This window comes from Schistocerca serialis, chromosome 9 (genome assembly GCF_023864345.2).
Source record: "Schistocerca serialis cubense isolate TAMUIC-IGC-003099 chromosome 9, iqSchSeri2.2, whole genome shotgun sequence".
Classification (NCBI taxonomy): domain Eukaryota; kingdom Metazoa; phylum Arthropoda; class Insecta; order Orthoptera; family Acrididae; genus Schistocerca; species Schistocerca serialis.
The window spans coordinates 440,201,961-440,224,127 of NC_064646.1; the positions used below are offsets into that span (position 1 = coordinate 440,201,961).

General features: G+C 40.4%; 1 protein-coding gene across 1 annotated transcript in view; it reads right to left on the minus strand.

The window, feature by feature from the left end:
* Positions 1-22,167, minus strand: part of LOC126418489 (beta-ureidopropionase) — a 159,855-nt gene that overhangs the window by 79,821 nt on the left and 57,867 nt on the right. Inside the window, exons 2-4 of the mRNA XM_050085266.1 lie at positions 19,035-19,139; positions 1,170-1,324; positions 966-1,060 (exon numbers count right to left, since the gene is read on the minus strand). Coding sequence (XP_049941223.1) covers positions 966-1,060; positions 1,170-1,324; positions 19,035-19,139 — 355 coding nt within the window. The remainder of the gene's footprint in view (positions 1-965; positions 1,061-1,169; positions 1,325-19,034; positions 19,140-22,167) is intronic.

Genomic DNA, 22,167 nt, shown 5'->3' on the forward strand with positions numbered 1-22,167 from the left:
AGGATACACTGCTACTTGTCATATAATGGAAATATTGAGTTGCAGAGAGGCTCAACAAAAAGACTGCTAAACAAGTAAGCTTTTGGCAAAATGCCTTCTTCTGAATTAGACAATACACACAAACATCCATGCAAATGCAACTCACACACACATGACCACTGTCTCTGGCTGCTGAGGCTTGGTAGCTGGCCAAAAGCTTACTTGTTTAGCAGTTTTTTTATTGGGTCTGTCTGTGACTCAACAGTTCCACCATATGGCGAGTAGCAATCTGTCCTTTTTATAATACTGTCATTATCCCACACAGAATTTTCCATTGTTCGATTTTATCTGTCAGTTCAGCTTTTTCATCATTTCCATGATGCTTTTCCATGGTTCAACAACCTATCATCATTTGGGCTTCCCTTCTTGATATTTGCTATGGGCCCCACAGATTGGAGCAGTATTCTAGTAGGGTCATGTGACAGTTTTGTAAGCAATCTCTTTTGCAGACTGACAGCATTTTACCAGTATTCTAACAAAGGACCAAAGTCTAACTAATAACTAAAAAATGAAGCACTTTCAGACCCATTCTTACACGGCTTTTTCCTCGTTTTAATATGAGAAACCCAGCTCCAAGTTTTTCCAAGCATTAATATGACACCATGCACTTTTTCTGGCACATTTTCATCATGAAACCCTTGTGTTCAATTTTTCACTGTTTGTTCATCATATACAAACAAAATCAATGAGTGAAAGAAGTGCCAAAATATTCTTTGAAGTCAATACCTGTAAACACACACAAAAAGTCAAGAAGAATTCTCAGTGACATGGTAGACTTAAATCATAAGCTAGTTTACTTGGAGACACATGAAAAAAAGAAAAGAAAAAACAACACAAAACCATCACTATCATCTACAGCCCAGACCTTTGTCTGCAAGGTCTTTGGAGAATTCTTTGGTTAATTTGCTACTACAGAAGATATGTACCTGTTTGATAAATGTAGTTGTTGGACCTGTTTCAGCTGATTCAGCAAATTCAGTCCAAGGAAGCCTTTCACGTGTGCAGAAAAAGAAAGGAGTCACTGTGAAATTATATCAATAATATCAGTGCATAAATATTAGTGCATACATTCAAATAAAAATATGTTCTGCACCGAACAAAAATACAAACTATTAAAAGAAAATACATACCCCATGATTCTTGCAAACACAATATATTGACCCCACTTATAGCTGCTGCCTCAACAATTGTAGCTATGCGCCTGTGTAAAGCATCTCTTTGTTCCGCTATAGGTGCATTAGTTGGAAGTACAATCCTATTTTGTACCAAACCCACACGAACTATCCTGTGTGATGAAATAAAACAATTTATCCACTGTTGTGAAGCCCACCACATATGAAGTAATGATCAGAAATTGTCTTTCCTTGACCAGGAATCAATACACAAAGATACCGGCAAAAAGTAATTATGCAGCAGTCTGTGCCTTGTGCTGACATACTATGCCTACATACACTCATTTCTTAGCTATGAGGTTCTTTTCTAGTGACCAGTTGCACAATACATGAACACAATTTTCAAGCTGCAGAGAAGAGCCATAAGAATAGCAACTAAAAATAATATTTGAGTTCATTGTAAAAATATTTTAAAAACAGGATATCCTAACTGTGTCAAGTGAGATCATTTGCAAGTCTGTTATGGACATCAGAAAAAAAACATTAGTAAGTGTGTCACAAATAGTTCCATACATGATCATAGAACAAGAGCCAGTTTGGAGTTTCATTTATTAAGGGGAAAAATGCTCTAAATGACATTACTTGAGCTACCCCCAAAAGGTTAGGAGTAAATGTAACTACTCAGCGAATGGTACAGACATTGAGCCTGCCAATGACTGAATGCCTCTACTACACTGGTGCCCAAAATTAAAGCAACAAATGGAAATTTTGCAAGGCTGTGTTTATTTTGCCACAAAACAGTATAAACAGGTAACAGTGTAGTAGAAATAATGTACAGAATACAGAACGTAAACAACTGCAACATGCATTACGATAGACAAAAACAGTCTTCGTTTTTTTCCAACTTAACAGATTTGCAGACACTTCTAACAACTGGTTAATGCACTCAGTATTGGATGTGATACCCTCTGGCAGCAGTACAGGCCTAACAATGATGGGGCATGCCGTGAAAGATATCATCTACCTCATGATGAGGCAATAATGCCTATTCTTCCCGCACAGCTGCTCACAAGTCTTGGAGGGTGGTTGGTGGATGCTAACAAGATGCAACCCATCTCCCTAGTGCATCCCAGACAAGCTCTATGGGATTCGTATTGAGATTGTGAGCAGACCACACCATGTGTGCGTTATCTTCTTTTGTTTACCAGAAAACATCAACCATCTGTGCTCTATGAGGTCGAGCATTATCATCCATCAGTACAAACACTGGGCCCACAGCACCACCCAACAACAGCATATGAGGCCCCAAGATCTCATCACAATACCAGACAGCAGTTAAACCTTGCCGATTCACCCGTACAATTTTATGAAGAGGTGTTCGAGTGGTCAACATAATCCCTTCCCACATCACAAGGAATCTTCCTCAATATACAGTAGGTATCTTTCCACAATGTTTGGATTCCAAAATCATGTTCCACATTCCCTCCAGATGCGAATCCCTCAAGAATCACTCTCCAGACCAAATAGGGACTCATCTGTAAAAAAAACATTGGCCCACTGTTCTAACACTCACGTGGCATGATGGCAGCTCCACTCTCGGCATTCCGTTTTGTGAAGACACGTCAGAGGTACATATACAGCAGGTCTCCGACAATAAAGGCCACTCTGCCAAAGCCTCCTGTACACTGTTTGCCTTGACACAACATGTCTGGTGGACACTGCAAGGTCAGACGGCAGCTGCCATGCTGTACTAGGCAGTAATGTCATGCCCTTACAACTAAATAACAGTCCTCCATTTCTGATGTCACATATGTTGGCCCTGCGCTGGTCTTTGGGGTACAGTTTCGGTCTCTATAAACTGTCGCCAAATCTGAGAAACAACAGATTGATTCGCATTAAGCCATCAGGTCACATCAGTTTGTGACTGTCCTGCTTCCAGTCTTCCTACAGCCTTCCACTGCAGAGAGTCTGGTAGGCATCTTCTCTGCACTACACTGCACCATCTGGGACTGTGAACACGGCGATTGTGGATGTGGGACTACCCGGCACATTTGATAGATGCCCTGACATCATTGTTGGTGTGGTTGTCCGTTGACTGGGATGCCATCTTCCGTGCAGAACAGGATCATACAGATGTCTTTTGATAGTTTGTATGATTATATCGTGAATTAGATACAGGATGGGGAAATAGTGGTTTGTTGTTTTAATTTTGGATACCAGTGTATCTGGTGAATTTTGTAAGGATTCACACAGTCAAGGCTGTGGAAAAGAATTCTTAATTTGAAATATATCCTTTATTTGTCTAGGTCATGAGCTTATAAAATGATGTGCCAGTGAAAGTAGAGCTCATAAATACTTCTACCTACTTACTACATATACATCATAAAAAGAAAAGAAAGTGATACAGAACATACCGTAAAATATTGTTACAGACTGTAACACATCATATGTTGTACAATCAAGTTCTGAATCATTAAAACTATTATGTGTTTTGCGAAGCTGGTATTTAAGATAAAAGCAAGCATGAATTTTCTAGGTGGCACCTCTCTATGCACAATTACATAATAAAATGTATCATATTAAAACAAAATTAAACAATATACCAAACAACATTGGTAGGGTAATTTTTAGTAGTAAAAAAAACAAAATAATAAAATATGGGGAGAGTATATAAAATACAAAATAAAACAATAATTCTAACTAACAGGCTGCTCATTGATAATGGAGGCTCCTTATTAAATTACAAAGTAATTTAATGAATAAAATTCAAGGTACAAAAAGATATGTTGTGTTGCCAAACAGTTCATTTCATGTCAGTGACTAGGGGCAAGAAAAAAATACAGCATACCAGAAGGAAGTGATCTCTGATGTTCAGAATGAACTTATTAGTGGCACAATGTTACCTCACTGCTCTTCTCTATTTTGCATTTTATTTATTAAATTACATCATAACTTACTAAGAAGTGGCTTTGATTATCAATTAGCAACCTATTTATTAGAATTATTGTTTTATCTGTTGGATGGAGTGGCTGGAGATAGCGTTCATGTGTGCATAAAGTATGCCTACTTGTGTGAATGTGCATGTATTACTTTTTGAAGAAGGCTTTGACCAGAAGCTCGTGTGCAACAGTCTTTTCACTGTGCCTATCTGCAACTCAATTTGTCATCTTTAAGATGAGTAGCAATCTATCCTTTTCATCATTTTTTGATTCCTGTTTTATCTTCTTGTATATTCTGTCAATGTTCTTTTGCATATAGCTTAATTTTATTTTAATATGATAAACTTTATTATGTAATTGTGCAACAGTGGTGTCCCTATCGAATTCACACTTGTTTTTATCTTAAATATCAGCATCACAAAACATACCATAGCTGTAATGATTCATTACCTGATTGTACAACATGTGACATGCTGCAATCTCTAATGAAATTTTATGGCATGTTCTTTGTCACTTTCTTTTATTTTTATAATCCACATGTTGCAAGTAGATGGAACTTTTTATGAAAAATATTTTTTTTCTGTACATTTTACATCTGAAGATAACTGCTAGCACAAGCAACATCAGTCTTATCATTTTATAAACCTGTAATCTATCCAAATAAAGGTTGTATACCCTTAAATTATTTATTTAAACTCTCTAATATTACCATATTTATTTATGCCAAGACATGTTTTGGGCTTTTACCCATCTTTGTCAATTGATGGTCATACATTTATATCTTTGTCAGAATAATATTTTTATCAACTGTAGTTTGAATGATACAGCTGCATTTTGTTTTGTAATTTTTAGCTCCTTTTCTATATGTACAAACAAAGTACAAACACTGTTTGGTTCACTGATGGCAGTGAAGCATTCACCATGTGTCCAACCAATGCACTTATTTATATTGGGAATTACATCTAAAGTCAAGTTAATTTTCTTACACATTAAAAAACTACTTCTGGATTCTTAATGGCATTTTATATAAAGGACTCAAATTGTATAATAATATGCCCAAAGAGATGAAAGTGGTAACTAAAATAATGTTGTTGTTATTGCCTTCAGTGCTGTTCTATTCTGCAAGTGTCTTCATCTCTGCATAACTGCTGCATCCTGCATCCACTTGAACCTACTACCACCCCCCCCCCCCTCCCCAGCTTCCCTCCATCATCAAATTGATGATTTCTTGATCCTCAGTGTGTGACCTATAAACTGATCCCTTTTCCCTTCATTTAGTAAAGTTGTCCCATAAATTTCTTTAATCATCAGTTTGATTCAGTACCTCTTCATCAGTTACTCAGTCTATCCATCTACTCTTCAGCATTCTTCTACAGCCCAACAGCCTCTTCTCGTCTATACTCTTTATTGTCCCCATTTCAGTACCGTACAAGGCTATATTCCAGATAAACATTTTCTGAAAAGGCTTTCTAACAAATTTGTATTTGCTTTTAACAAATTTCTCTTTTCTGGAAACACTTGTTTTGGTATCTCAAGTTTTCAGTTTATATCCTTTGGATTTTGCCAAATTATGAAATAAATGACAGAGAACCATCAAAGTTGCGATATTAATTTCCTTTATTACTTGACGAGTAGTTTTGGGCTTAAGCTCACTATCAAATCATCCAATAAGCTATGCAATAACATACATTATGACAGCCACATGAATGTCCACTGCAGTTAAATACATCTTTAGTATAAAGCAGTACAGGGCTGAACTTCTTTCACTCAGCTCTCTGCTTGGGTCATTATCAGTTATTTTGCTTCTTCAATTGCAAAACTATACCTTTAGTATCTTGTTTCTAATCTAAATCCTTCAACATCACCTGATTTAATTTGTGATAAATTTTCAGTTTCTCACCATTACATAACACTCACAAAATGTTAGAGACTATTATTAGTTGGTCTAATTAAATTGAAAATAAAAACTGAAGACAACTGAGCACAGAATAACAACAGCAGCAAAGCTTTTTATCTTTGAATCTAGCAACTGGTAAGACTTTGGTAAAAATGTCTGCAATCTGGTCGTTCAAACGTACATGCTCAATGGTGATTATTTTGTGGTGGTGAAACTGACACACAAAGGTATCCTTAATGATGCCATGCCTCAACCGATGATGTTCCCATTTCTTCAGTAACCATATTCAGGACTGATTATCCTTGAATATACAAATTTGTTGCTGGAGAGGAATTTGAATGCCGTCCAGCAAGTATTTCAGTCAGAGTAATTGATACACATTATTCTGCCTCTACAGAAGACAAAGCAATACTAGTCTGTCTATTCATTGCCCAACAGACAATATTTCCAAACAGAATAACAACAGCAGCAAAGCTTTTTATCTTTGAAGTTATTTTATATATATCACAGATTTAATCATTGAAATTGCACTCTCAACTAAAAAACCACCGTGTCATCCCCAGTCCACAGGTGTCACCTGGATGTGGATATGGAGGGGCATGTGGTCAGCACACTGCTCTCCTGGCCGAATGTCAGTTTACGAGACTGGAGCTGCCACTTCTCAATCAAGCAGCTCCTCAGTTTGCCTCACAGTGGCTGAGTGCAACCTGCTTGCCAACAGCGCTCGGCAGACCGGATGGTCACCCATCCATGTGCTAGCCCAGCCTCACAGCACTTAACTTTGATGATCTGACGGGAACCAGTGTTACTACTGTGGCAAGGCCATTGGCATGCACTCTCAACAGCCCTCCTCAATTCAATGATCTTATATTTAACATTAACAAAACTGAAGATAAACACAACAAGCTTCTCAAAGCGATGAATCTAGCAGCTGGTAAGACTTTGGTAAAAATGTCTGCAATCTGATCGTTCAAACGTACATGCTCAATGGTGATTATTTTGTGGTGGTGAAACTGACACACAAAGGTATCCTTAATGATGCCATGCCTCAACCGATGATGTTCCCATTTCTTCAGTAACCATATTCAGGACTGATTATCCTTGAATATACAAATTTGTTGCTGGAGAGGAATTTGAATGCCGTCCAGCAAGTATTTCAGTCAGAGTAATTGATACACATTATTCTGCCTCTACAGAAAACAAAGCAATACTAGTCTGTCTATTCATTGCCCAACAGACAGTATTTTCAAACAATTGTAACAGATAACCAGAGGTAGATCTTGCATCTTCCGTTTTGTTCCAGTTTGCATCAACATAGGCCAGAATAGTCTCTTGGTTTCCTTTTTGACAATTTAGTTTCATACAGATGGTTCCTTTGACATATTTCAAAACTCTTTTCAAGCACCCCCGAGTTCTTCGGATGGATTATTTTGGTATCTCCTTAATAAGTTGACTGCAGCACACAAATCAGGCATTTTTGCTGTCATTGCATACATCCACTCTCTGCATGGCTTATTGATCCTGTTTCCTTCCATGATTTCCAGTTTAACTTCCATAAGTGTCTTGAACGGGTTATAATCTTGCATGTTGAATAATTGTAGCAAACTCTTCAAACATGACATTTGGCTCAGATACATTTCTTCTTTGTTCCTTGAAATCTCAATTCCCTAGTATGATTGTGGCTCTCCTAGCACCTTTATTTTAAACTACTTCTTTAACTTTAATTTCACTCTCTCCATTTCCTCTCTATTATTTCCTGCCATCAGAATGTCATCAACATAGAGCACAATGTAAATGACAACTTCCTTTAAAACCACACAGTAACGGCGTTTATCTGCTTCTGACTGAGTGAGCCTTATAGAGATAAGCCACGTAATGACTTCTGTAACCTGCAAAACCAAACCAGTTGTGTCTCTCAGTTTTTCAGGAATAGCCACTCCTGCAGGAATAAACACATATATTTCGTCCTTGGGTAATTCATGAAGAAAAGCATTGGCAATATCAAATGTTCCAGAACTGGTCCTTGTTGGATTGCAATAACTAACATTATTCTAATACTTGCAAGCTGAGTCACTGGTGCATATATTTCCTTGTAGTCAAATCCTTTTGTCTGTGAACATCCTTTGGCCACAAGTCTAGTCTTGTGTCATGATATTTACATCCTTGTCCTTCTTCAATTTGAAAACCCACTTACTGCAGATGGCCTTTCTTCCAGAGCAAAATTTAACAAAGATCCAAGTTTTGTTTTCCTTTATAGAGTCATTTCATCCAGTATAGCTTTATACCAGTATTCCTTATCTTCACGAGCTGCAATTTCCTTGTAGTTTTTCAGTACATCATCAATAAATGATTGAGCATTCAGTATAAGAACAGCATACTCATCTAGGTATTTGTGAGGGTTCCTCTTCCTGATAGAATGTTGAGCAGCTTCATTTTCAGTTTCCTCTTCGTTATTGGTCAGTTCTGGTATGGGAATTCTTTCGTAACCTCCATCATTTGATTTAACAACGTCTTTGGTGAGTTCACCTCCATTATTGTCTTCCCTGACTATTCCTGTACAGATTCTGGAATCCAGCCATCGACTGGTATACGTTCAAAGTCAAATCTTTCTTTGTAGAAAACAATGTTCCTTCCAGTGACTATTTTTACTTCATCTGGACACCGAAGTCTGTAGCCATCAGGACAGTAGCCAGTGAAGTAGCACTTCAAATATTTGCTGTCAAACTTCCATGTTCTCACTTCTTTTGGTAGCAGTAGATAAGCGATACATCCAAATACTTTCAGCTAATTCAACTTTGATTTCTCATTGTACTGTAAAGCTTCAGGAACCTTTCCTTCCAAAGCTGCAGTAGGACTTCTGTTTAGTAGATATACAGCAGTATAAACAGCTTCTAACCAGAAGGTCTTACTTAATTTACACTGAAATGTCAAACAATGAACTTTCTCAATAAGAGTTCTGTTCATTTGTTCCAAAACACCATCTGTTGAGGAGTGTATCAAATTGTAAACTCAAACTTCATTCCTTGTTCTTCAAAAAATTGCTTGAGCTTGATGAAGATGCATTCACAGCCATTTTCGCACCACAAACTACTGATCTTCACGTTGAAACGAGCTGTAGCCATGACATGAAACATCTTCAGATAGCAAGTTGCCTCTGACTTTGATTTCAGTGTGCAAGCCACTGCGAAATGTGTAAAGTCATCGATGAACATGAGCACACACTTCTTACTGCCAAATGATTTAGGTACACTCGGCCCACAAAGGTCACTATGGATCAACACAAGAGATCTGGTGACACATTTCCTAATGTGATTGTATGTAAGCTGTGATTGTTTGCCTTCAACATAATCTGAGCATCGCTCCTTGGGATTGTTGAAGCAGCCAGTTCCATACCATCAACTTGTGACTGAAGGTGCTTAATGCTATCACAACTCAAATGGCCTTATCTCCAGTGCCATAGTTTCACATTAGTTTCAGTTGAAGCAGCTGACTAGGCTTTATGTTGCAAAAAATTTAAAACATATGGCAGGGATTTATTCCTATTTGCAATGGCAATGATTTCTTTTCCCTTTTTAATTAAACTTTGTTTCAAATGTGATATTAAAACCATTCATAATTTCTGGTTCCTGAGTTCTTGAAGGTAACATAACTCTGCAGTTAGTCCTCTTGTGACCAGGCTTTCCGCAACGATGCCAAGTAAAGCTGAATGAGTTCTGTGAAGTTCTTTGTTGATTTCTTGTTTTACAGGCATCTGACGAAATTTTTTCTGATACCGTTGAGTCTGAAAAGCTGTAGGAGGCAGTGTATCTCCATTTCTGTTTTTCCCGATGGCTCCCTTCCACTTCGACTATTCATTCAGTAGCCTATTTTTCATGAAGCTCAGCATCAAGTCTTTCACTGAGAGCATTTTGGTTGTAGTGACCACTACATTGTATTCGGCAGTCATCATTAAAAGTAGATGGCATATCATGTTGGCTTCATTGACAGTAGCTCCAGTTGAATGTAATCAGTTTATCAAATTTAAGAAAGTGTTTAGCTAGCATATCATTTGTTGCATTAAATTTTATAGTTAATGTTGTAACTCGCCGATCTTTCAAAGTGCCGCTGCGCAGTTACGCGCGTCCTCTACATTCGGCGCTGTCTGCCAGGCATGCAGCAGCAGCGCCACCTAAGTGGCCAGCCAGCCAGCAGCTGCTAGACTTGACCTCAGTGCTGATTTGACTATTACCCTGTACACATGTCTTACTTTGTCTACTTGCTGTGTGACTTACATGTACTGTGTCGTCTTTGAAATACATGTGTTCAACTTGACGTTGGAACAATTGGCGATGAGGTAGTGTATTTTTTCTTTTCATCATTGATCCACAGTTTTCCATGGCTACTTTAGAGCAACTATTGCAAGGTCTCATCGGACAGCAAATGCTTCTCACATCAGCGATTCGTGATTTTGTCGCGGCATCCAATGCGGGGCATCACTTGTCATTGTCTATACCTCCTTTCCTCCTTACAATGAGATGGCGGAAGACTGGTCTGATTACGAAAAACGTCTTCAACAGCACTTCTTGGCATTTCACGTCACAGATGAACAAACATGTAAGTCTCTGTTCCGTTCATAGATTTCACCTCAAATGTATCGGTTGTTGTTGGAATTGGCTCCTTTGAAAGATCCTGCGTCTTGATCCTTTGCTGACATGTGCTCACTTCTCTCCGTATATTTTCAAAAGCATACGCATGTGGAAGCCTCTCATGTTGCCTTTTATTGTTGTCAAAAACAACTGCATCAATCCTATCGCGCTTGGGCTGCTGAACTTCACGGCCTCAGTGGAAAGTGTCAATTTGTTACTGAAGTGCACAAAGTATCCTACGTCAATTCCATGGTACGGGATGCTATTATCTAGTCGGCGCCTGACAAAGAAGTTAGGCAACATGCCCTTCAGTTGGCAAATCCGATTCTAGATGAAGTCCTATCCATCGTGGAGTCTTTTGAAATTTCTCGCGCCTTGTCGTGGGGTGACATCGTGGAAATACAACCTCTGTGCGCTGTTGACGACGCGTGCGGCATGTCCCTGCCGACCGATGTGGCCGCAGTACGCTCCCAAGCGCAACCTCGGCCTAACCGTAAACAAACCTCTAAGAAACTGCAGCAAAATCCCCAGAAACTTCCTTCATGTCCGCGGTGTTTTATGAAACATTCACGGGAGGATTATCCCCAACGTTGGGCCATGCGTCACAAATGCAAAAAAAGAGTCATGTGTCATCCGTTTGCAAATCCGACAGCATACCTGATGTTCATAACCGTGATGCTGATTCTGCTTCTGCGATGTCTGTCAATGGTGCCTCTTCCCTTTCAGGGAAGTTATTCCTCACTGTCCAAATGCAATGTTCGAATGCAGGTGGATACTGGTTCTGCTGCCACTATCATCAATTCTCAGACGTATCTTCAGTTGGGTTCTCCAACCCTATCACCTGTCACTAGGCAATTACGGATGTACAATAAACAGAAGATTTCTAGAAGATTTCTCTCTTGCGACAATTTGATGCTGAGGTATCTTACAAATCCGTCATTCGCACTGTTACCATATTTGTGGTCGACCATAGTAACGTGGAAAATCTTTTTGGTTTCGATGCCTTTTGCGTTTTTGGGTTCTCCATAGATGACTCTGTCAATATCGTCTCTGATGCTATTCCTTATGCTCAATTGGATTCCTTGTCGATGACATTTTCGTCCCTTTTTTCTCCTGGGTTAGGCAATGCAAACGATTTTGAAGCTCATATCATGCTCAAACCCACTGCTCGGCCTAAGTTTTTTCGGGGTCAGCCCATTCCTGTGGCCCTTCGTGACCCGGTCAAATGGGAGCTGGATCGTCTCACTGCTTCAGGGGTCTTACTTTCTGTCACTTCCAGTGAGTGGTCCTCTCATGTTGTTGTCGTTGCTAAGCCCAATGGTGATATTCGTCTCTGTGGTGATTTCAAAGCCACTGTATATGCTCAGTGCCTTATCGACACTTACCCTATGCCTCGACCTGAAGAATTGCTCACTAAACTTGCTGGAGGGCAGTATTTTTCTAAACTTGATCTGTCAGAAGCTTATCATCATCTTCCTCTCGACACTGCTTCCTGGCAGTTCCTGGTACTTAACACACCTTTTGGCCTCTATCAATACCAACGATTGCCATTCGGGGTTGCCAGTGCCCCTGCTCTCTTTCAGCGATTCTTGGAACAATTATTGCTCCCTGTCCCTGGGTGTATAAATTACATGGACGACATTGTTGTCACTTGCACCACCACTGAAGAATATCTTCAGAATCTCTGCACACTTTCTCATGTCTTACAGACTGCCGGTCTTAAGTGTAACCTTCAGAAATCAAATTTTTTTCAGGCATCTATCACGTACTTAGGGTTTCAAATCTCTTGGGGAGATATTCGTCCACTTCAGCAAGCTGTCGCTGCGATCGATGCCCTTTCTCGCCCTACATCTGTTAAGGAACTGCAGGCCTTCTTGGCGAAAACAGCATACTATCACAGGTTTTTACTGTCTGCTGCTTCAGTGGCTGAGCCGTTGCATCACCTGTTGCATAAAAACGTGCCCTTTCACTGGTCCGCCTCATGTGGTGCAGCTTTCCAGTAATTGAAGACTATGCTGAAACAGTCCCCGTGCCTGGCTACTTATCGACCTGGCCACCATCTTGTTCTTGCCATGGACGCCTCTCAATACGGGGTCGGTGCAGTCCTTGCGCACCATTTTTATGTCCGTTCTGAACAGCCCATTGCTTATGCCTCCAAAACACTCACAGATGCCCAACGAAAATATTCTCAAATTGAAAAAGAAGCTTTGGTCATTATTTATGCTCTTCATAAGTTTGGTGTTTTTCTTTATGGATCCGAATTTCATCTTGTTACAGATCACAAACCACTTGTATCCTTGTTTCATCCATCAATGTCACTTCCCAACAAGGCTGCACACCACCTCTAGCGTTGGACTCTTTACCCGTGTTGTTTCCATTATGAGATTTATTTCCAGCTGACAGCTCAACATGCGAATGCTGATGCACTGTCTTGCCTTCCCATGGGTCCTGATCTGGCATTCGATTGGGACGAAAGTTTGTGTTTCCACCTGGATGTTGTCGAGCAGCGGGTTGTGGACGGGTTCCCCATCACCGGGGACCGGCTGGCAGCTGCTACGGGTTCTCACCCTACCCTCTCCTGGATTTTACGCTGTATTCAGAAGGGTTGGCCAGATTGTCCATCTGCTAAGACTTCTGATCCGTTGCGGAACTACTACGCTTTGCGCTACTGCCTCATGGCTAGGGATGGTGTTATCCTCCTCTCCACCGACAATGCTTCGCCGTGTGTTGTGGTACCTGCGTCTCTGCGTGCTTCGGTCTTGCGCCTCCTTCACCAAGGCCAGTGGGGTGTCTCTCACACAAAATCTCTGGCGTGCCATCGTGTACTGGCCCGGCATCGACTCTGAAATCGCATACATGATTGCTGCCTGCGGCCCTTGTGCATCACAGGCCGCCACCTCGAAGTCATCTTTGTTACCGTGGCCTTCGCCTGAGAAGCCCTGGAAGCGCATTCGTGATGACTTTGCAGGACCTTTTTTAAGTACTTACTGGCTACTCGTAATTGACGCCTACTCTAACTTTCCTTTCATTGTCCATTGCACGTCACCTACCACCGCGGCAACCACAAGTGCTCTAGCTCGCATTTTCTCTTTGGAAGGCCTTCCCTCTACTCTCGTTACTGATAATGGTCCTCAATTTGCCTCTTCCGAATTTGTGGTTTTTGTGCTTGTCACAGCCCCTCCGTTCCATCCACAATCAAATGGTGAGGCTGAACGACTGGTCCGCACATTTAAGGCTCAGATGAGGAAACTCCTGACTTCTTCTGCTGCTGATGCACTTCTCCAATTTCTGGCTTCTTACAGTTTCACCCCCATGGCCAATCGCTGGCCGGCTGAGCTCTTACATGGCCGACAGCCACGCATGCTACTTCATCTTCTGTGGCCTTCCACCTCACGGCCACGGGTGCCTTTGCTTGGCTGGTTCACCACCAGCGACCTTGTATGGATACAGGGATATGGCAGGCAGCCAAAATGGAGTCCTGGCCGCATCTTACGACACCGTGGCCAACGCCTGTATTAAATCCAGACGGACACGGGTGTTGCAGTGCATCATTCAGACCAGCTTCGGCCTCGTGTGCCGGCAACGCCTGTTCCGAATGCCACTACACTACCTTCGGCTCTATCCTATGCTCGGGATCTTGGCATCTCTCATTACTCACAATGCAGCCCTCTCACCATCATCTCGGAGCCACCACAATAACGTACACCACCAGGAGACGTGCCGATGCAGGAACCGGATGACCATCATCTCTGGAGCAACTCTACTCGCCGCCTTCTCCTATGGACACTGACACATCGCCCATATCTCCTGTAATAACAACCGGACTTGCCACAACGGGCAGCTTGGTGCAAGCGGGCCCCAGCAGATTCGACCCCTACATCTCCTGTCATCTCGACCCGTTATCATCGGGGACACTTCCGTCCGTACGGGAAGCCTCCTCCTCGAGACTTTACCGCCAGTCAAACAACACCAATGGATGTTAGCAATCTACAAGCCACCTCCATCAAGACCAGTGCAAAAAATTCAAATGGGGGAAAAGTGTTGTGACTCGCTGATCTTTCAAAGTGCCGCCGCGCAGTTATGTGCATCCTCTACATGCAGCGCTGTCTGCCAGCCATGCAGCAGCCACGCCACCAAATCGGTCAGCCAGCCAGCAGCCATTAGACTTGGACTCAGTGCTGATTTGACTGTGACTGTGTACACATGCCTTACTTTGTCTACTTGCTCTGTGACTTACATGTACTGTGTCGGCTTTGAAATGTGTGTGTTCAACTTGACGTTATAACAGTTAACAACTGTTTTCTCAACAGAATTTGACTAACAATTCCTTTTCTCTCAAATGCATCGAGATGTCCATAAATCGATATAGGTTACCTTATTTTTCACATATTCCAAGTGACTGTTAGCATTGAGTTAAACACAATGAGAGTTAAATTTCCAATCTTGTTTAGCCAATTCAACCAGTCATGTTTCCTTTCTGATATGCTGCGTACCCGCTCTCCAGCCACAAATTCCACCTTTGTGATAGCTCACTTGCACAAACGGTAAAAGGTCCAAGAGTTTCCATCCTGAATTTCCAATTGTTGAAATTTGTTCCATCAAATAAAGGAATACGATATTTTTCTACTTCAGTTGCCTTCTTGAAAAAACTTATATGAGCATGCATTCGTGGCCAGGTATTTTGTTACAAATATTGTTTTACAACACACTTGGGCCCATAACCTGATAAGTTTTCAGTTTCTCGCCCTTAAATAACACTATCAAAATCTTAGAGACTATCCTTAAATAACACTCACAAAATGTTAGAGACTATTATTAGTTGATTTTATTAAATTGGAAAAAAAAGAAAAAAATACTGAAGACAACTGAAAACAGAATAATGACAGCAGCAAAGCATTTTATCTTTGAAGTTATTTTATGTAAAGCACAGATATAATAATTGAAATTGTGCTCTCAACAATTTGACTACATTCCATTACCCTTGTTTTGCTCTTATCAATATTCCTTTTATAACTTCATTTCAAGACATTATCCATTCCGCTCAACTAATCTCCCAAGTCATATGCCGTCTTGAACATGCTTGAAAAGTTTACATCATCAGCAAACCTTAAAGCTTTTATTTCATCTTCTTGAACTTAAATTATATTTCCAAATTTCTCCTCAGTTTCATTTACTGCTTGCTCAATGCAGGATTGAATAAAACCAGGAATATGTTACAACTAAAATAGGTTTAGTCAAAAATGTATTCAAAGTGTACCTCTTAAATATGACTTAGATATCTCAGAACAGAGAGTAACAAAAAATGACAAATAAAACACCTCTGTCACATCATCATGTGTGTTCACAATGAAATGCTTTGTACAGGAAAATCAGGTGACCAAGATCAGTATTGCATAATCCTAATGTCTCACTGTTTTTCTGAGCTCACATCTCACTCATTATGAATGGTTCTGACTCAGTTTTCACAGAGGCAGAAGGGAAGACATGTAGGTGTAACAGGAGCGAGGCAGTATGGTTGTGGTCCTTAAGTGATTTGCCAATGTGTGTGGTGTGTGCAGTGATGAATGTTGAGAGACTTAATAGACAGTGCGTAACTATTTTTCATGTTATTAAGTTTACTTCTTCTAAGTATCTGCAAACATAAGAGAATTGAGAAATGTGTACTACGTATGAGACAAGTGCATTTATTAAGACACTGGCCTCATGGATGGACGTTCATGCTACGTCTAACCACCGTGATTTAGGTTTTCTATGGTTTTTCTAAAAATGCCATGACAGTTTCTTCAAAAAGGCCATGGCTAACCCTTGAGCGCTCCTCATTAGAAAAATGTACATATTCACATGACTGTATGCATGTCTTATGTTCTTCCTTGAATGAAGTTGACAAAATGTGTACCATTGCAAAATGAACCTTGGAAAAATAAATTTCTAATACAGATGCTACTAATAATAATTACCAACACTTACAGCATACAGATCTATAATCATTTCGACTATTTTCTCAAAGCTAAGAGCTATGACATTATTTATCATTAACAGAAAATTTGTCAAATTTGGAAGCAATCTATAAAACACAAGCTTCAAAACGGTAAAATAAGAGACTGAGATATTAGGTATGTGAAAGATCCCATGAAAGCAGCGTGCAAACACGATCACCTCATAGCACTCAGTACACACTTTCCCACATCAACTGACTCTTTGCGAGACTGCTGGTAGTGAATAAAAGCTATCTGTGCAAAATACAGTCTGTTTATGTGCTGTTGTTACTGCCAGTGATGTACACGCTCGTTTAAGTCAGAAGGCTGTTGGGGTCTTGATTGCAAGCATGTGAGTGCATATTGTGGTAAGATGTGTGTGCTTAACTGGACTATGGCTATTAGTATCAATCATCTGCTCCCTTTCATGACCCCACAGCCCACTACTACTCATCCTGAGTAAAATCCCTCATTATCTTAACTATTTTCTTACTGTCATTATAATAAGGAAAGGGTAGCAATGAGCAAGTGCCATCGCAGGATGGAAAAAATCCCTCGTGCAGTAAATGGGTGAAGTGAACAATAATAATGAGAGATAATCTGAGGAAACTGAAGAGTAATATACATTCTGAATCAAACAGCAATGCGACAACTGTTACAGGGTAAGAACTTTGACTACAGGAATGATGAAGGGGGAGTATGATGCTTTGAATAACAGACCCTAGAGAAATAAAATTTCTGACAAGTTGGGTAATGGTATAAGGTGAAGGGTCCACATTACAAGTAGTAGACTAACAGGTACCAACTCCAGTTACATTGTGCAGAAATTCTTGAACTGATAAGACAGTGTTAGGTGATACTAGTCTAATTTCTGCATCTTGCCTATTATTTTACTCACTTTAAGGGCTCCCACAATCTTCAGTCCTGCGTAATGTGCATACACTATAGGCCATTGAAAGCCAATGAATGACAGCCAACCACTTCACTGGCCAAGATTTACTTAGTGTGTATGATTGGGAAATCAGATCCAATGAAGCAGTTGGCCTCAGTTGCTTTTCGGTCTGCTGGCAGTAACATCAATGCATTGGTGGTTGGTTGACATCGACACTCCTCTCCTAGTGTGGATGCAGGACTGAATATTCAGTGGCTCAGTAGCAATTTGTTGTGTCTCTAGAGCAGGTATGTATTTAAGTTTATCAGACAGCCACAAGTCACCCTCAGTATGTTTTATTGACCAGTTTTGGTCTTTAATTTAACAAGAACATCATTAGAAGCTCTGTAGTTTACAGTTTAAAGTACAGTAGTTGGTTGTTAAATTAAAGAACAAAACCATTCAATAAAACATACTGTGTGTGGCTTGTGGCTGTCCTTCAACAGTCACTGTTTCCTATACAGGCAATGCCTGCTCTCTCTAAGGGCGTGTTTAAAAATAATGGAGTATAGACAGGAATATGGAGAAAGCACTAAAGCTGATAAGAGTTTTATTGTGAACAGCACTGTTCCTGGGCCCCTACAAACTGTGATTATACACAGAAGATGAAAAGACTAAATGTTTGAAAGGAAATAACTTAGGTATTAGAAAGTTATATGCACGCTGTGAAAAAGAAAATGGTATCTTTATTTACATCTTTTCACCGTGAATGGCAAGGAGAATAAAACTGGAAGTGACTAATAACTTTCTGCTGCAGGTACAGCTCTGCTAAAAGGGATGTTTTCTTTGGAAATTTTAGGGCCAACATAGTTCAGTAATAATTAAAAATTAGTAACTTCCACTTGGAAAGAACATTGTGTAATAGTCCATAGTCCAATTCAGTTTTAATATTGACACTAAATTTGTGTCACCACACTGTTCCCTACCTTTTAAAAGAGAGATCATTCATCAGTGTTGTTTCTTCTTCTTCTTCTTCTTCTTCTCCTCCTTCTTCTTCTTATCATCATCATCATCATTATCATGATTCTTACGGTAAAATAAATACTGCACATGCAACAACTGCTAAACCTTCATCCCTCAATAATATCAGTCAGTAAAATTGTAAGTAAATGTTACTTTATAATAATAACAGGCCGGGAGCAATGTCAGCAAGTTGTCAGAGCCAACCGCGATTTCACACAGTGAATCCCGTAGCCTTCATTTGGTTTGGATGAGAAGCCGAACACCAATCAATGGTGACCAATATTCAGCTGAATGTAGTTTCTATAATTCGATGACCTTTACTGGCCTACTGTGGATATGCCTCCAGAAAATTATTTTGCTATCCCTTCAAATTTTTCTCTCTCACAACAGTAAGAGGATAGTGTTTTGTAAAACTCAGTATTTTAGGTTTACCCTTGAAAGCGACCATTATCTCCAGTACAAACTTCAGCTCTTTTTGTAAAGTTAACAATTACCTTGTGAGTAATAAAATAAAACTTTCTTCCTTAACAGCCTGATCTCAAAGAACACATACCTGGGATTTCGTAGTTGCTCTGGCTGTGCCTCAAATGTGTAACCCTTAATTTCAAAGTCATGGTTCTTAGCAAGCTCTTCTGCTGTTGATGGTATTTCCAGATTCCTATAAATAAATAGATAAAGAACTATATTGTCAACATCTTTAACAATACTTAACTCGAAGGCAAAGCAACATCTTTAACAATACTTAACTGGAAGGCAAAGCGTATAAAATGTAATTAGTACATTAAATTTATATATGTGGCACATACTTAAAGAAAAGAGAATTGAACACAGCATGTTCACAATGAAATATTTTTTTTAACTTTCATGTTTTACATTAATACAGAGCATTGTATAAAAGTAGCAAGCTGACATGATCCACATCTTACAATGCATATATCCCATACTCAAAGAAAATCTTTAAGAATGGGAAACAATTTGCAAAGGACATAGAAAAAGAAGTGGCAAACACACTAGAAATCTTTGGCATCATTTTCCTTGTGCTATTGATAACCAGCATTCATTACACTATACATATGAGTTTAAAATGTTGTAGACAAAAATCTAAATTAGCAGACGAGGTGCTGTATTGAAATCTTTTCTCTTCGGAATTGCAGAGTGTGAGTTTTTATAAGTTTATGAATTTAGTTGTCTCATGTGAACTATTTACATGGCTCTTCAGATATTAATTTGACTGTACAGGTGGTTTTGGGCTTTGGCAGATATGCTTATCATGTTAGCATCAGTGTTGTTACAACCTTTTACTAATATGTTAGATATTTTATGTATGCTAAGAACAAAAATGAAGCTAAAACTTGATCAAAACCAAAGTTCAGAGGTTGCTACTTGTTGTGACTCACCGATCTTTCAAAGTGCCACTGCGGAGTTACGGATGTCCTCTATATGCTGTCTGCGCTGTCTGCCAGTCATGCAGCAGCAGCGCCACCTAAGCGGCCAGCCAGCCAGCCAGCGGCCGCTAGACTTGGACTCAGTTATGATTTGACTATTAAAGTGTACACATGTCTTACTCTGTTTACTTGATCTGTGACTTTCATGTATTGCGTCTTCCTTGAAATATATTTGTTCAACTTGAAGTTGTAACAATAGGCGATGAGGATGGGATTTTTCTTTTCCATCGTTGACCCACATGTTTCCATGGATACTGGTTGTTGGGTTGTTTTGCGGAAGGAGACCAGACAGCGAGGTCATCGGTCTCATTGGATTAGGGAAGGATTGGGAAGGAAGTCAGCCGTGTCCTTTGAAAGGAACCATCCCGGCATTTGCCTGGAGCGATTTAGGGAAATCACGGAAAACCTAAATCAGGATGGCTGGACGCGGGATTGAATCGTTGTCCATGGCTACTTTAGAGCAACTATTGCAAGGTCTCATAGAACAGCAAATGCTTCTAACAAAAGCGATTCGTGATTTCGACACGGCATCAAATGCGGGGCGTCTCTTGTCGTTGCCTCTACCTACTTTTCCTCCTTACGACAAGACGGCGGAAGACTGGTCTGATTACGAAAAACGTCTTTGACAGCACTTCTTGGCATTTCATGTTGCGGGTGAACAAACATGTAAGTCTCTGTTCCTTTCATGGATTTCACCTCAAATGTATCGGTTGTTGTTGTAATTGGCTCCTTTGAAAGATCCTGCATCTTTGCCCTTTGCTGAAATGTGTTCACTTCTGTCCATCTATTTTCAAAATCAAATGCATGTGGTAGCCTCTGGTGTTGCCTTTTATCATTGTCAAAAACAACCGAATCAATCCTATTGCGCTTGGGCTGCTGAACTTCAAGGCCTCAGTAGAAAGTGTCAGTTTGTTACTGAAGTTCACAAGGAATCCTATGCCGATTCCATGGTACGGGATGCTATTATCTGATCGGCACCCCACAAAGAAGTCAGGCAACGTGCCCTTCAGTTGGCAAATCCGACTCAGTCTTTTGAAATTTCTCGCACCGCTGAAGTGCAAATAGAGGCATGGGGCGACGTCAGGAAAATACAACCTCTGTGTGATGTTGACGAAGCGTGTGACGTGTTCCCGCCGGCTGACGTGGCCGCAGTACGCTCCCAAGCGCAACCTCGGCCTAACCATAAACACACCTCTAAGAAACTGCAGCAAAACCCACGGCAACTTCCTTCATCTCTGCGGTGTTTTACGAAACATTCATGAGAAGATTGTCCACAAAGTTGTGCCATGTGTCACAAATGCAAAAAAAGAGTCATGTGTCATCCATTTGCAAATCTGACCGCATACATGATGTTCATGAACATGATGCTGATCCTGATTCTGTGTTGTCTGTCAATTGTACTTCTTCTCTTTCACGGAAGTTATTCCTCACTGTCCAAATACTTGGTCGAGATGTTCGCATGCAGGTGGATACTGGTTCTGCTACCACTATCATCAGTTCTGAGACGTGTCTTCAGTTGGATTCTCCAATCCTGTCACCTGTCACTAGGCAATTACAGACTTACAATAAACAGAAGATTTCTCTCTTGGGACAATTTGATGCTGAGGTATCTTACAAATCTGTCGTTTGCACTGTTCCCATATTTGTGGTCGACCATAGTAACGCGGAGAATCTTTTTGGTTTCAATGCCTTTTGCGTTTTTGGGTTCTCCATAGATGACTCTGTGAATACCGTCTCTGATGCTATTCCTTATGCTCAATTGGATTCCTTGTCAACGACATTTTCGTCCCTTTTTTCTCCTGGTTTAGGCCGTGCAAACAACTTTGAAGCTCATATCACCCTCAAACCCACTGCTGGGCATAAGTTTTTTCGGGCTCAGTCCATTCCTGTGTCCCTTCGTGATCAGGTCAAATGGGAGCTGGATCGTCTCACTGCTTCAGGGGTCTTGCTTCCTGTCACTTCCAGTGAGAGGTCCTCTCATGTCGTTGTCATTACTAAGCCAAATGGTGATATTCGTCTCTGTGGCGATTTCAAAGCCACTGTAAATGCTCAATGCTTTATCGACACTTACCCTATGCCTCGACCTGAAGACTTGTTGACTAAACTTGCTGGGGGCCAGTATTTTTCCAAACTTGATCTGTCAGAAGCTTATCATCAACTTCCTCTCGACGCTGCTTCCTGGCAGTTTCTGGTCCTTAACATGCCTTTTGGCCTCTATCAATACCAACGATTGCCATTCGG